Raw genomic sequence first — 12,333 nt, 5'->3', positions numbered from 1 at the left:
TATTTCATAAATAAATGACAGCACTTCCAAACTTCGTACCTTTCTAGGAATGAGCACTTTTTCAAAATATTTTGAAGATTTGTATTCTGGAATACTATTATCTGTATATTTATTTATCTGAGATCTGTAAACACATGTAATTTACATAAGCAATTTAAGTTATGCAAAGGCTACATTTAATCCCAAATAAGAAAACAGATCTCCAACACACAAGAGTACCCAGGAGGAAGCTGACCTTATTCACTATTTATTTATTTATCATTTTATTTTATTATTGCATTTATGTAATGCCTTTTTTCCTCCAAAGAACCCAAGGCAGCATACATAATCCTCCTCCTCTCCATTTTATCCTACAACAACAACAACCCTGTGAGGTAGGTTGGGCTAAGAGTCTGTGACTCACCTAAAATCACCCAGTGGGTTTCCATGTCCACGTGGGGGACTAGAATCCGGATCTCCCGACTCCCAGTCCAACACTTTAGCCACTACACCACACTGGCTCTCATTGGCACCACACTTTGCTCTATTTAGAGCAAAGATAGCCAAGCTCTGAAAGTTAGGCAGCAACATGATTTAGGACGCTTCTTGGGACCTGTTTTGCTCATCAGCTTTCAAAGAAGAACCACTGAAGACCTTAGAATTAATAAGAAATGGTGGTAGAGGCTAGCTGTCTAGGCAAAGGGAAGAGATTGTTGCAGGAGAAAACATGAGGTTGCATGGCCCAGAACCCAGGCCTTAGCTAGACCTAAGGATTATCCCAGGCAAATGGAGGGCTCATCCCTGCCTGCTCGCAGGATCCCCTGTGTGTCATTTGGATGCACAGGGATGATCCTGGGACAATCCCAGGATATAAGCCTGGTCTAGCCATGGCCCCAGTCACACATTTTGAGCTTCTTCAGTTGAGGGCACTGGCCCAAGACTCATGAGAAGCTTGTCCCTGGGCTTCCCCAAATGTTAGTCATTGGAAAACAGTGCAGCAGATTCCAACAGTGAATAAGATGAAGAATAATCCTGAATTTCCATCACAACCATCATCAAATCCTGGGATTGCTTCCCTTCCAGCTGCCTCAGAACAACAAGGAATACTCTTCAGAACCTAAACAATAAAAATAGTCTTGTGGCTTCTTAAAGAGTAGCACATTTATTATAACAGCATAGCACCCTGCTTTTGTTACCACACTCAGAAATGGCAAATAGCATATCAACATACTTACCAGCACTGCCAGATTGTACAATTCAGGGTGAGAGCGATATTTCCTTATTTGTGAGCAAATCTTTCCCAAAGGTGCCAAGTTGTAGGCACATTCATTCAGGCCAAGTATACTGCACTAAAGCGATCTGTGTGCCGGCAGACCAGAGTCCTGTGCTCTATCCATGGTCCTGATAATCTGACATCCAAGATCTCTGATATGAACCATTAACTCATTCCTGCTTCTTGCCTACTGATACTTAAATTCACCTACTTCTGGAACTGAAAGTACTGTATCCATACCCAATCACTAGGAAGCAACTCTCTGTAGCTTTTAACAGCATGATGGCTTCCATAGTATGTGGCCAACATAGCTCTGTCCATAATTGTTTCCCCAAACTCTCAGATTTTTATGGCCCAGCTAAATTCAGCTTCAAGGCCTGGTTTTATGCCAACCAACTGGATATCAAAAAGGTAACTGTTCTCAGGAACCTTGCTTTAATTATATGTGAACAGAGCTTTAAATCTTAAAAGCCAAAGACAAGATTAATCATGACTTACTAAAAGAGTAGGCAGTGGTGTAGTGGTAAATTCTGAAGTGCAGGAGCTTATCATAACAGCATGTACAAACACAGAGACACAGCAACACAGAGGATAATACTCAATTTATTAGGATGAGAATGAATGCAACTCTATGCATAGTTACTTGGGAGTAAACCCTATTCAGCTCAATGGAACCTACTTCTGACTACATAGTTTCTACATGTAAATTTTACATTAAGCTTTAACCAAAGATCTTCAGCAACTGAAATATAACCTTTAGCAAAATTGCAAGCACATGTTACCATTTAAAATGCTAGTATGATTGGGAACCCCATCAAAAAAAAAGAAAAAAGAAAAAAAGGAGTATCTAGCCTCTGCCCACACACACACACCGCTCATTCTCTGACTTCCTCTGTGTTAATCTGTCACAACCAATATTGAAACTTGAAAGCTGCATTACCACCTCATTTACTTGCCAGAGCAAAAAGAGTACATCAATTACCCTGGCATCCCAGTAGATAATGTCACCACTCCTGCTCTGAAAAAAAAAATCTGGAACTGTGCTTTCCTCCCCTGGGAATAAACCACTGGGAATAAAAACTGAATCAGGATTTATGACTATTTATACCTGGTTCTCACAACTCCTACATGATCCAGTTAGCATGATGACATTTAGTTTATGTTGATAATTACAAATCAATGGGTTGCCTCAAAGAACTAGATAAGGTTTGCTCCAAAGGCAAGAGCTATTTTGTCACTGTTCTCACAATGCCTAACTCAATAGATCCCAGGTCCTCTTACAGCAGCCTGTGAAAACCTTTCTAAGCAGACTGCTCCATAGAGAAAGTTGTTGCTGTAGGTGAGCAGTGAAAAAGTATGCAATCAAGTGTCACTTCCTCATTTCCCATACTAATGGGGCCACCTAAATAAGAGAAAGAAGGTCACCATTATTGCTACCTATTGCTTAAGGAGAGCCAGAATTTATCAGAGCTCAGCACTAGAATAGTAATATGCCTCTTATATAAACCGTTCTCTGTAATCTCATAACTGAACAACAGCCTGCTCCTACATTATACTTTTCCCCAAGGAAGACAGTGGCTTCCAAAGAGGCTTAGGCACTGGCACCTCTAATTCAAACCAGAGTATCACAAGAATCTCTGTGATGTGAAGGCTCAACAAAATAGTGTTTATAAATGACACTATACTCAAAGCAAAAGGCAATGTGGACCCCAGGTTATTTTTAAAAAGATTCCAGATGTCCTCTTACAAGGTATTTAATACACATTACATTGTTAATGATCATAAATTTATGATAAATTTTTGATGCAAAAAACCCTATGAAAAGTACTAAGAAAATATTGTACCTGTCTGCTGCCAATCCTCAGCAAACATATGAAAACAAATGCCTTTCCTTCCAAAGGCACTTACTTCAACGGAACTAGCCATGCTAAGAATCCCAGCCAATTAACTTTTCAAGACCTAAAATCTAGTATTTTGCTCCAGTTTATTTCAGTGGAAATATGCATACTCATTTTTTTTTTAAAAAAAGACTCTTTGAGAATCAAATTGAAGTCTATATACATATAATCACTTCTGAAGTGTTTTGGTGATAAATCAATACAATACTAAGCATAGATTTGTTGAACAGTATGGATTTAATTTCAGCCACTTGTGAACAGCTGAGTTTTTAGACATCACAATGTTGGGAATTTTTATAAAGAAATTTTTAATCTCTGCAAGCGCACCAAAAGTGTCATAATCATGATGCAGCAATAAATTAAAGATGTTTCACAGAACTATCAGACCCATCAACTGGGAGGAAGATTTTCTTTTTCTCAACCTCTGAAAAAATGACTGGCAATGATATTCATTTTCAGTATTATCAATGTGATCTTCAGCCTCAGCTACTTTTCAGTAAATGATGTAGAAAAGAAAGCCAATCAGAATTCAGAATCTCTATAAGTATGTTGCTCAAGACTACAATATGTAGCATCTCTGATAATGAACATGGTGAGAAAAGAATATGCCATCTAATGAAGCACTTAAGTTTCACAGACAGAATGCAGTATTCTGATGCTTCTTTGATTCTGCAGAAGGCCAACTCTATTTTTAATCATGCATTTTCATTCTGATTAGTACAAGATACACCAGATTATGTCATGGGAAACATAAAGAAAGAACACCAGAGCACCCAGGCTGAAGCAGACCATAGGCCTATCTAGCCCAACCTTCTGATCACACAGTGTTCAACTAGACGCCCATGGAAAGCCTGCAAGTTGGACATGAGGGCATGAACACCTTCCCATGCATGTTCCCCAGCAACTTGCATTCAGAGGCATATTGCTTCTGATACTGGAGGTGATATATAGCCATCCCAACTAACTGCTATTGATAGCCATATCATCCAAGAATATAACTAGATATGATAGAGAGAACTCCTTTACCTTTGTAGCTGTGTAGAAGGAAGGATACAGTCCTTCTTACCCCTGCAGCACAACTACATGACAAGCTGTATTACTTGTAATGAAAATCATCATCATCATCATCATCATCATCATCACCACCACCACCACCACCCAATGATGTAACTTCTAGCACTGGACTTCAACTGATGGGTCATGAGACACAAATGGGACACACACACTAATCTAAGGTGGCTCACGATTATTTGTAGCCACCAATTTTAGTAATGGTTAGAGATGTAAAGTTGCCATGAACTGATGTCTAAAATGGCTTCTGTTGCTAGATCCTTGTACATTATCCTAAATCAGCTGAATATATAAATAAGACTGTCAACATCTCCAAGTAAAAAATAGAAATTCTGGTTATGGTGGTGATAAATAATTGTTTTTACTGTAATGTGAATGTGTTAAGGGTTTCACCATCAACCAATGGAATGGGATAATTTCTATACTCCAGATGCACTTCCTGTACAGTAAATCAGAGGCTTGAGGTTCTCTAACTTTGTCTTTTTAAGAAACTGGCACTGGCAGCCAGAACTAGCAGCGCCACCTAGCATCCTTGAGCATATAGCTCCCAAGGCCTAGCTTACTGTCAGGCCCCACTGCTGATGTCTGCCTTGGGTCTCCCTTTACGTCTAGCAGCCATTTAAATTTCTCACAATGCTTTGGGCATATGTTTGCTCCTGGGCACAGTGCAAAATTAAAATGGCAAGTAAATGCAACTACCAAGCACTGCTCACTATGCTCCTTCACCAGATAGAGCCACCAGGGTCCACAGATGGAGAGGGAGGCCCAATTGAGAGCAGATTGCCCAGTCACCTTCAAACTTGGCCATGTTGGAACCCTAGGACACTGTATCCCACAACTACAGCCAATTACCACTACGTTTGCTCTCTCTGGAAGAAAAACTGCCCAGGCACATATATTAACTTTTATAAGTTAATATATATGCATATATTTTACTCCATTCCTACCGCAAGTCCATTGCTATCCCAGTGCAATTTCTACTTATATGACATGCCTGGGTATGTTTGGTCAGCTTCTGGTGTTGGAGCTTAAGTGTCAGAGTTCATTCAAAGTTTATTTATACAGGTTGAACTACCTTTGGGAACAAACTGATGACCAACTACTTATTCTGTTTGTTTGTTTGTTTGTCCATGATGTTCTTCATCCCAGGATAAGGCTGCACAGCAATGGTCTCACCCTATTAAGGGCTCCATCACACCTACTTTTTTTCCCTCGTCCCTTAATGCATCATGCTGACAGATTAAATGTTCTCTTTTGTGCTATGACTATGGTTGTATGCTCTGTCAGATGAGCATTTTATAGCCCGCTTGTTACTGGCCACTCATGGATGTTTGCTTGTCCTTTTGATGACACTGTCCACCTCTGGTGCATCTGCTGCTCCTTCTGCTCATTTTTCCATCACAAAAAAAAGACCCAGAAAATCCAATTTTGGGGTTGTTATAAGAGTTGCTGCCATTTCCTGCTGTGTGCAATAAAAATGCCCACTGAATGGGCCACACGGTCATTGCTTGCTTCCTCTGAAGGAAGAGGAAGCTGCTCATCCCTATTGTGGGACAGAAACAGGAGGCAAAGCAACGGTAGGGAGACACTATTTCCCCACCCCCTGTCTGATGATCCTTAGTGTCCATATTTGACTTTGCTTACTGAAACAACTGACTGTAGCTTATATACACAAATGCTGAATATGCTAACAAAACAGAATGAGTCCTATTTTCTAACACTATACACAGGTTTTCCTCCAGCTCTTTACACACATTTTCCTTCAACATTTCAGTTTTCAGATATATAGTATTGTTCTCAATGTACCAAACACAGGAAAATGAAGTTGATAATGAAGTCATTTGTCTAAGGACCCAATCCTATGCATGTTTAGACAGGAAAAAGTTCTACAACTCCCAGCATTCCCCAGCCAGTTGTCCATTATGTACACTTTATTTTTATTCAGTAATTATCTTTTCTATGACTCAACCCAGAAACAATAATAATTGTAGAGGTTTTTAACTAAATAAATATGGTTTTCTATAATCCATGACCAAGATTTGGATTTTAACCTGCTTCATTAACCTGACTTGACTTGTTTTCCAAACAAATGTGATATGATGTATCATCGATCATACAACAACACTAACCAATAAGACTACATATTGAAGCAAATGTATATATGTCCATTACTTTTTTAGCTGTTTTGTTCTATTGTTCATACATTTTATTTGGTAAATTTCCAGCAGAACCTCACAGTGGGATATCACAAAATCAATGAAGCCTTTGTCTCTTGATTTAGATCATTTCAGTCATATATATTTAATAAATACAGGGTTCAGCTATATGTATCATATCTATATCATATTTATTTATTATACTTACTTATATTTATTTATTATGCTTCCTGTAACTTGATGTCAAAAATAGTCCATGAACAGACACAACAAGTTAAGGGGCCAAGGACGTTTTGTTTTCTATGCCTCATATCAAAGTAGTTTTATCTTATTAATATTCAGTGATTCAATAAGCATAATTCAGAATGCAAAATCTAGCTACTGGAGGCAGACTGGTGCATTATCATTTGCTGTAGCGCAAGAAAAAATAGGGCTGTAGTCAGCTTAGTCCAGAGTAGTCTTAATAACATCTATGAGCTTCCCAGTGTGACTGAAGCTGGTGGGGTAGATAGAAGGGTGACCAAACCTGGATCCAAGGATATCACCAGAGGTGGAACGGTCATTTGAAACCCCAGCAGCCAATATTGCAGAAAGGGAATATTGAGGCAGATGAACTTTAAGAACATGAGTGCAAAGTGGGGTTGGTGGGAGGATCTACACTGCTACACATCAGCAGCAACTTATGCCATTGTATGTTCATGCCTTTAAAGTTGAGTGTGTAGGTGGGATAATAACATTAACAATAATGATATGCTCAGACCGACACACACACACCGGCCTTTGTAACCTAACAGCAAGCTATGAGAGCATCCAAAACCTACCCCTTTGCATATCCTCCATAAAGTAACCCTCCAGTATGCATAGAAGTAACAGCGAGATGCAGCATAGTATAAAAATCCAGTTTATGTATATCTACTCATAAGTAAGAAGAATTGGATTATTCAGGTGTAAGCACAGGCAGCAAGTTATATGAACATCCTCCACAATCCACACCTTTTTAGATAATGCTGATGAAGCTATCCTTTGGAACCCAGCAGCATGTGGTAAAACACATACACAGCCATTCACACAGACACTCAAGTATTCTCAGTCTCACTTACTGCGTCCCTTTCTCATAGACAGACAGACACATAATTCACACTGACACTCAAGCATTCTCAATCTCTCCGTCATACACCCCTAATTCATGAAAAAGGCAGACACGAACACACAACTACTACATTCACATAATAAACCTGCTCCCTAGACTTAACCTGAACTCTCTATTGCTCTCTGTCCTTCTCTTTTTCTGTGCGTGTCCTCTGCCATGCTGCCTTCAGCTGCTGTACTCTGGAAAGGCAAGCAGGGCTGCTGGTGTGATGGTCTGTGCAAGCACAAGATATTTACCTCCAATTAGCTAAGGACGTCTTAGCAGCCACCCTTGTCTTAAAGAAAATTTTGGATCCTGTACTTGTGCAGCCATTGCAGGTAATGGAGGAAGCAATGGGGAAACAATGGAAGAAAGTGCTAAATTAAGGTCTGGGAAAGGTGGGGGATGGGAGGGAGGAAGCAGGTTGCCATCCTCCTTTCCCCTAATATCAGGCAGTCAGTGAAGATTCCTCTAAAGCAGTCTTCCCCAATCTGGTGACCCCCAGAGGTGCTGGACTACACATCCCAACATGGTGTTACTGAAAGTTTAGTCCAACATATCTGGAGGACACCAAGCTGGGGAAGACTGCTCTAAAGTAAGTCTGCAGCCTAAGACCATGTCTTCACACATGTATTTCTACAGGTCAGAGCTGGTAGAGATGTAGAGCTGACATAAGTGACATGTTCCCACCAAATATACTCCTTTAAAAGATTCACTTGCCAGAGCAGTGTATCTCCCTTTACACACACACACACACACACACACACACACACACACTTAGAAATTGCTTCTCCAATGGATGTCCCCAAATTGTGTGTGAGTATAGCAATCACCTGGGCTAATTGGTGCAAAAGGCTCATGCAATCTGCATGGTCTATCCCAGTGGAGCCAATGAGTTGGGAAAGACACACCCCAACAGCCCTGTCCACATGGTTCCAATATTCATACAATAACCTAGTCGGATGGAATTGCGTTAATAGAAAACAGTTCTTGCGTATGAAAGAAGCCCAAGTCACTAGCACCTGTGTAGCTCCAAGCAAATAGAGAATGAAGGGATTAGTAAGAGAAATGAATTGTAGAAGGCCCCAGGACTATTGCTTTGGGATTTCCTCAATTTCTGTAATCGATTACTATTTCATTTTTATAATATGCTAATTCTTTAAAAAACATAAACTTGATGCATTCTTGACTAGATAAAGTTCTTCTCTCTCCCATTTTGTCTTCTATATGAACTTCTCTCTTTCAGAGGTGGGGTGTGGAATTCCTCCAATTTTATGGCAGTTTTTTATAGCCCATGTATGCTTATTTATCTTCTTAGAAGTCACTGCATCTCTTTGTGTGGAGAGCTGCCATTTCCAAAAAGCTCAAAATAGAGCCAGTATGGTGTAGTGATTAGTGTTGGACTGGGTCTCTGGAGATCCAGGTTCTAGTTCCCGCTCAGCCATGGAAGCTCTCTGGGGGCATGTCTACACTGGGATCATCCCGGGATCATTCCTGTGCATCCAAATGCCACACAGGGGATCCCGGGAGCAGGCAGGGACGATCCCTCCATTTTCCTGTGATAACCCTTGTGTAGAAAGGGCCTGTGTGACTTTGAGCCAATCACAGACTCTCTACCTCACAGGGTTGTCGCTGTGGGGATAAAAATGAAGGGATAAAGGTGGGATATAAATGTAATAAATACATAAATAAATAAAATAGTGTTGCCCTGCACAGATCTCTGAGTAGGTTTAACAACCAGTTTAGATGTGGCCTTAAAGGTAAGCAAACATATTTTGCTCCATGCAAGGAATACTTCTGACAACCTGCAATGGTACATAGTAAACCTCTCAATGTAGAGTCTGCATATGGGCATTTTCCCCACCCCACCCCCGCACCCACCAGAACAAGAAAGTATATTATCATCTTATAGGTAAGAAAGTAGTATAGTTCTGTGAATTTATTCTCAAGACTCCACTCTGAGAAAAACTTGATAAAGGTAAAGAGACCACAACAGGAATCTGAATAAGGCATGGAGGTATTGTAATTGCACTTGTTTAGGGTTCTCCCAAGGTAAGAAATCAGAAAAAATTACAAGATCCATGTTAGAGAGGAAAATGAACACATTTGTAAAGAAAACTGAATGCCTATACTGAGTATCCTATTTTTTCTGAAAAGAAAAAGTCTTGTGCAGGCTAAGTTTCAAACTCATTTCAAAAATGAGGAAAATTATTGTTCACACTAAATTCCCAAAGTCTTCACTTTAAAAAAATCTATTGCACATAGTACACTTCTGAACTGTTCATGTCACCAGCCCCAAAATTGGAATTTTAGAATTTCATTCTGACAAGTGCCCATTCATGTAGATGTCTACATCCTCTGGTAATGAGGCCTTTTCTGTTTTAAAAATAGCATGTGTCAATTTCTCTATTTAAATGCCCAGAATTTTCTGAGATAATGATCATAGTGACACACTGTGGTTGTGCAGTAGAATAACACTCTTCAACAGAGCCCTCCAGTGACTATATAGTGAGCTTTTGAAATGTTATATTATTGATTCAGAAGTTTAAACCATCACCTTTAGAATCAACAAGAATAGCAACAACAAACCAACTCTTAAATTATAGCTTTAATCATAACCAAAACTCCTAACAAAACAGGCAAATTAAACTCTTCCAAATCCATTATCTGAACCATCTTAATGGCCTTAATTTAGTGACATTTGGCAGATATACAAAAAGTAATAATTTGCAGCTTTAAAATTTCCTGTGGCTTCTTGTAAATGCCAGTATGAAATCCAGACCACTTCTAGTAAACAACTTCATAAATTTATTTAGCTCCAAACTGTAATTTAAAATCTCATTGATTTTTTAAAAAATTAATTTGAGATACAGCCTGTGTGAAGGGGGGGGGGGAATCAGCTGAAAAAAATAGGTCTGTATAAAATAAAATGCATGAAAAAGATATTACTGTTTGAAACTAACACCTGAAGAAGAAGCAATTGGTCGCTATGTACAAAAATAATGCTTCTTTTCCTTTTGTAGAATTGGGACTTTTAATTAAGATAAAGAGAGGAACCTATTCACAAACCTATTTGCAGTGATTTTTGTATTATTCCTTTTTCTTTCTTTCTTTCTTGTTTTATTCCTGGAGACAATTGCATAATGTGTGTATCTTAAATGCTACATTGCATCCACATCGCCACTTCCTTTGAGCTCTTAATTTCAGAGTTTCCTCATAGTCCATTTTCTCCTCCGAGCAAGAGCTACAGCAAGAGCTCAATCTGGCCAGACAACTGCTTATTATTCTGGGCTCCCCTAGACTGACAAAATAAGCCATCTGCCATCAGCTTTCCTGCTGACCATTAATTAAGGGCCTATCCATCAAAGGAAGGGCCAGAAAAGTGAATGGAGAGATAAAGAGGCAAGGGGAGGGGGGGAGGAATCAGTGATGCTTTAAAAAGCCTTGCTGAGCAAATGGACCGTCTTGCATCATGAGCCCAGAGGAATAGTGCCTGCCATCAAGCTAATGCAAAAAGTTCAATCAAACGCGCTTGCCCAGCGAGTTGAGGAATTATTCAGGTGGACTCGGCTGACCCTCCCCAGCGAGCCAGCCCTTCTTGCGCACCAGTACAAACGAAGAAGGATGGATGTCCTGTACCTTGGAAGAAGAAGGCTTTGCTCCCGTTGTGCAGCCCGGGGACTTGCAACACTCCAGCCACGGAATTCCCCAGCTGCAACTCGCTCAGCACGTCTATCTGCAAGGAAGGGTCCACACCAAAGCCGAAAACTTGACCCAGAAGAAGAAGAAGAAGAAGAAGAAGAAGAAGAAGAAGAAGAAGAAGAAGAAGAAGAAGAATTACCACCTATGTGGTTGTGGGGGGGGGACTTTTCCTCTCCCCCGCACCTTTTTTGTCCCCCCTCCCCCGATTCTTCCTCCCCTCCAGCTTCCCAGGGCGCAGGTATCTCCTGCGATCAGCCGCACCAGCGCCAGTCCTATTTACATGACCTACTTTAGGACGATCCCCTTCCCAAAGTTCTCGTTTTCTGGCTTGCATCTCTTTCGTTGTGGACCCCCGTCCCCAAATCAACCCGGTTTCTCCACTCAGGGAAATGGGTTTCGAGAGGCACATGCCGTTCCTCGGAGTTCCCTTTCGAAGCGAGGACAGGGCTGAAGCGGCGGGGCGGGGGCGGCGCGGGGCGGGGGGGAGAAGGCTTTGACGCCCCAAGATCCTTACCTGAGCTCAGGCAGAAGAGCAAGCACAAGGCGCCCAAAGAGACCGGCGGGGACTCCATCGCGCAGGAGAGGGAGAAGACCGGCGATCAGTCCATAGTCCTCTTTGGCAGGAGAATTCCTAGTGGCAGAAGCGCTCTCCAAATCCCCCGAAGCCCAGTCTTTTCTGTTGTTGTTGTTGTTCTTCTTCTTCTTCTCCTTTTTCCCGTCAGCAAAAAGCCATGCTCCACCCGGCGAAGGTACAAGGATAAGAAGCCGGCTCCGCTAAAGCCTGCAGCATCCTCCCTGACGCCTTAGAGCGAGCCAGCAGCCGCCCGGAGCGGACAGCCCTGAAGCCTCCCTGCCCCTGAGGGCGGCGCGGAACGGCGCCAAAGAGCGCGGGGAAGCCGGGAGCTCCCTCGGCCAGAACCTGTTGGAGACAATGGAGGGCGCGAGGCGAGAGCAGGAATCGCTCCCGTCTGAGGGAAGCGAAGGAGGCGCGCCCGTCTCTCTCTCATATACACACCTCAGGGCTCAGTCTCCGAGCCTCGCCGCTGTTACCAGGAGCAGCAGCAGCTGCTGCTGGCACCACTGCTGCTGTTATTACTCCCGGCGCCGCTGAAGCTCCAGGCAGGC

General features: G+C 41.6%; 1 protein-coding gene across 1 annotated transcript in view; it reads right to left on the bottom strand.

The window, feature by feature from the left end:
• Positions 1-11,815, bottom strand: part of NELL2 (neural EGFL like 2) — a 126,261-nt gene extending 114,446 nt beyond the window's left edge. Inside the window, exons 1-2 of the mRNA XM_063134813.1 lie at positions 11,723-11,815; positions 11,146-11,274 (exon numbers count right to left, since the gene is read on the bottom strand). Of these exons, the coding sequence (XP_062990883.1) occupies positions 11,146-11,274; positions 11,723-11,780 (187 nt within the window). The 5' untranslated portion in view covers positions 11,781-11,815. The remainder of the gene's footprint in view (positions 1-11,145; positions 11,275-11,722) is intronic.
• Positions 11,816-12,333: the final 518 nt, after the last annotated feature.

Source organism: Elgaria multicarinata, chromosome 9 (genome assembly GCF_023053635.1).
Source record: "Elgaria multicarinata webbii isolate HBS135686 ecotype San Diego chromosome 9, rElgMul1.1.pri, whole genome shotgun sequence".
Classification (NCBI taxonomy): Eukaryota; Metazoa; Chordata; class Lepidosauria; order Squamata; family Anguidae; genus Elgaria; species Elgaria multicarinata.
This window is presented reverse-complemented; position numbering and strand designations above follow the sequence as displayed.